This window comes from Argentina silus, assembly GCF_951799395.1.
Source record: "Argentina silus genome assembly, contig: scaffold_146, whole genome shotgun sequence".
NCBI classification, from domain to species: Eukaryota; Metazoa; Chordata; class Actinopteri; order Argentiniformes; family Argentinidae; genus Argentina; species Argentina silus.
The window spans coordinates 7,501-10,000 of NW_028152715.1; the positions used below are offsets into that span (position 1 = coordinate 7,501).

At 51.8% G+C, this 2,500-nt stretch overlaps 1 protein-coding gene across 1 annotated transcript in view; it reads left to right on the top strand.

Moving 5' to 3' along the window:
* The window catches only part of cep162 (centrosomal protein 162), a 24,880-nt gene that overhangs the window by 3,306 nt on the left and 19,074 nt on the right, over positions 1 to 2,500 (top strand). The window contains 1 exon segment of the mRNA XM_083697915.1: positions 198 to 360. Within this exon segment, the coding sequence (XP_083554041.1) occupies positions 198 to 360 (163 nt within the window).

Here is a 2,500-nt window from a genome sequence, read left to right on the forward strand (position 1 = left end):
GCCTAATTTCTGGGACTAAAAATGATTTTCAAAAGAAAATCTCTATTGAAGATGCTTGTAGTCTATGATTAGGCTTAATCTGTGTCTGGGAAACCAGCCCATCGTCCCACTCTCTGATGCATTTCTTAAGTCTGTGTGAGGACCAACCAGGTTCAGTGTTTCAGCTCAGAGTGACACCCGTGTGACTTCCCTCCCAGTCGGTGTCAGATGAGTCGGTGGATCTGGGGGGAAGCGGGAAGCGCTCCAGTGTTCTGGACAGCTTGGGGAAATCCGCTCCTCACAGACCAAAGAAGAAGACACCAGCTGCCTCTGTGCCATGGTGGCAGGAGGTGGAGGACAAGGAGGAGGCACCTGGGAGAGGTAACATCTATCAGTCAACCAATCAATCTGTCTGTTTGTCAATCTGTCTATCTAACTATCAGTCTGCCTGTCTGTCAATCTGTCTGTCAATCTGTCTGTCTGTCAATCTGTCTATCTAACTATCAATCTGTCTGTCTGTCTGTCTGTCTGTCTGTCTGTCTGTCTGTCAATCTGTCTATCTAAATATCAATCTGCCTGCCTGTCTGTCAATCTGTCTGTCTGTCTGTCTGTCTGTCTGTCTGTCAAACCGGGAGAGGGTAACAGCTACTATCTGTGTGGATGCAGTCATGGTATCTGTGGTTAGACAATAGTGTGGTTCAATAGCAAACATGCTTGCCAACACTAGTTGTCTCCTCTGTAATATTTTTGGTCAGCAGTGTGTGTAGTGTCTGTGAACAGCCAGCAGAGGGGGCTGTGTGCCAGATGTTGCCTTGTCTGTTGTCTGTCTGTCTGTCTATCTGTGTCTCTGTCTGCCTGTCTGTCTCTCTAGGGCCCAGAGCCCGTATTCACAAAGCGTCTCAGAGTAGGAGTGCTGATCCATGTGATCCATATAATCGTGTTGATTATGATCTGAAAGACAAAATCACTCCTGCTCTGAGATGTTTTGTGAATACAGGCTCTGGTTTAACTCTCTGGCATCTCTGGGTGAGTGACTGGCTTCCCACCCGCCCCGGGCTCCCCTTTAATGCAGCTTACCTCGGGCACAGCTGCACCCTCAGACTGGGAGTCTGTGGTCCCTTGGATCATACAGGGGGGCAGACATCGGAGGACAGGGCTCACTGGAATACATGGAACGGAATAGGGAATGGCATCAAACGTGTGTTTGATACCATTCCTCATTCTGTTCCATACCATTTCTCATTCCGTTCCACACATTACAATGAGCCCCGTCCTCCGATTTCTACTTCCGCCAGCCTCCCCTGGATCATACAGTACAGTCCGCCAGCTGTTGTGTGGTCCTGTGAGGGTTTTAGCAGATTTAGTGTTTCCTAACACACACACAGTGGATCGTTGATGCTGACTTCTCCTGGTTTATCTGATTCACAGAAACCCGGAAAATGTGTTGCTCTTAGATGTCATTCATCAGTGATGTCATTCATCAGTGGTGTCATTCATCAGTGGTGTCATTCATCAGTGATGTCATTCATCAGCGTGTTTGTTCTCGGGGCTCCTTTGTTTGCGTCCTCCATCTTCCACACCTCCGTCTTCAAACGCCTCTTTCCCTTTTGTCAACTCGTCACACTGCTCTGTTTGTCTTGCTGTCTGTTTGTCCTTCAACCGTCTGTTCTTCTCTCTCTCTCTCTCTTTTTCCTCCCCTCTCTCTCTCTCTCTCCCTCCCCCCCCCTCTCTCTCTCTCTCTGTTCCGAGCAGTGCAGGCTAGCAGACACAGATTCACTAAAGTCAAAAAGCCCCAACAACCTGCGGCCCCTCAGGAGGACGAGAGCAGTCCCAGGAAAAGCCCACCTCAGGGTATAGCCTCATCTAGCCTAGCCTAGCCCCGTCCACTAGCATTAGTTCCTCCCTACACCTCAGGGAATAGCCTCGCCTAGCCTAGCCTAGCCCCGTCCACTAGCATTAGTTCCTCCCTACACCCCAGGGCATAGCCTAGCCTAGCCTAGCCCCCAGTCTACTAGCATCAGTTCCTCCCTACACCCCAGGGCATAGCCTAGCCTAGCCTAGCCTAGCCTCGCCTGGCCCCCAGTACACTAGAATCATCCAACCCCATCATTCTCCGCAGTGTTACCCCCTTGTGCCTAACTCTGTATGCGGTACATGATTCCTTCCTTTTCTCATCTTCATCTGCCCTCTATCTCCTTCCTTCCTTCCTTCCTGCCGCTCTGCCGTTAGCTGCCACTGCAGAGCCCCCCTCTAAGCCCACCCCCAAGCCTCGCAGTAAGGCTCTGGATAGGCTCAGCCAGCTGGACGAGATCCATAGAGCCAATCAGGATGCTTCCCAGAGCCCAGCGGGACGGAACAGTTCGGAAGACGACTCCCAGTCCCGCCACAGTGACGGGCAGAGGAGCCCCACTGACTACAGCCCCCACAATGCACCAGGAGGGAGGAGCCCCACTGACTACAGCCCCCACAATGCACCGGGAGGGAGGAGCCCCAAGGAGAGACACTCCCCCGACACCCCATT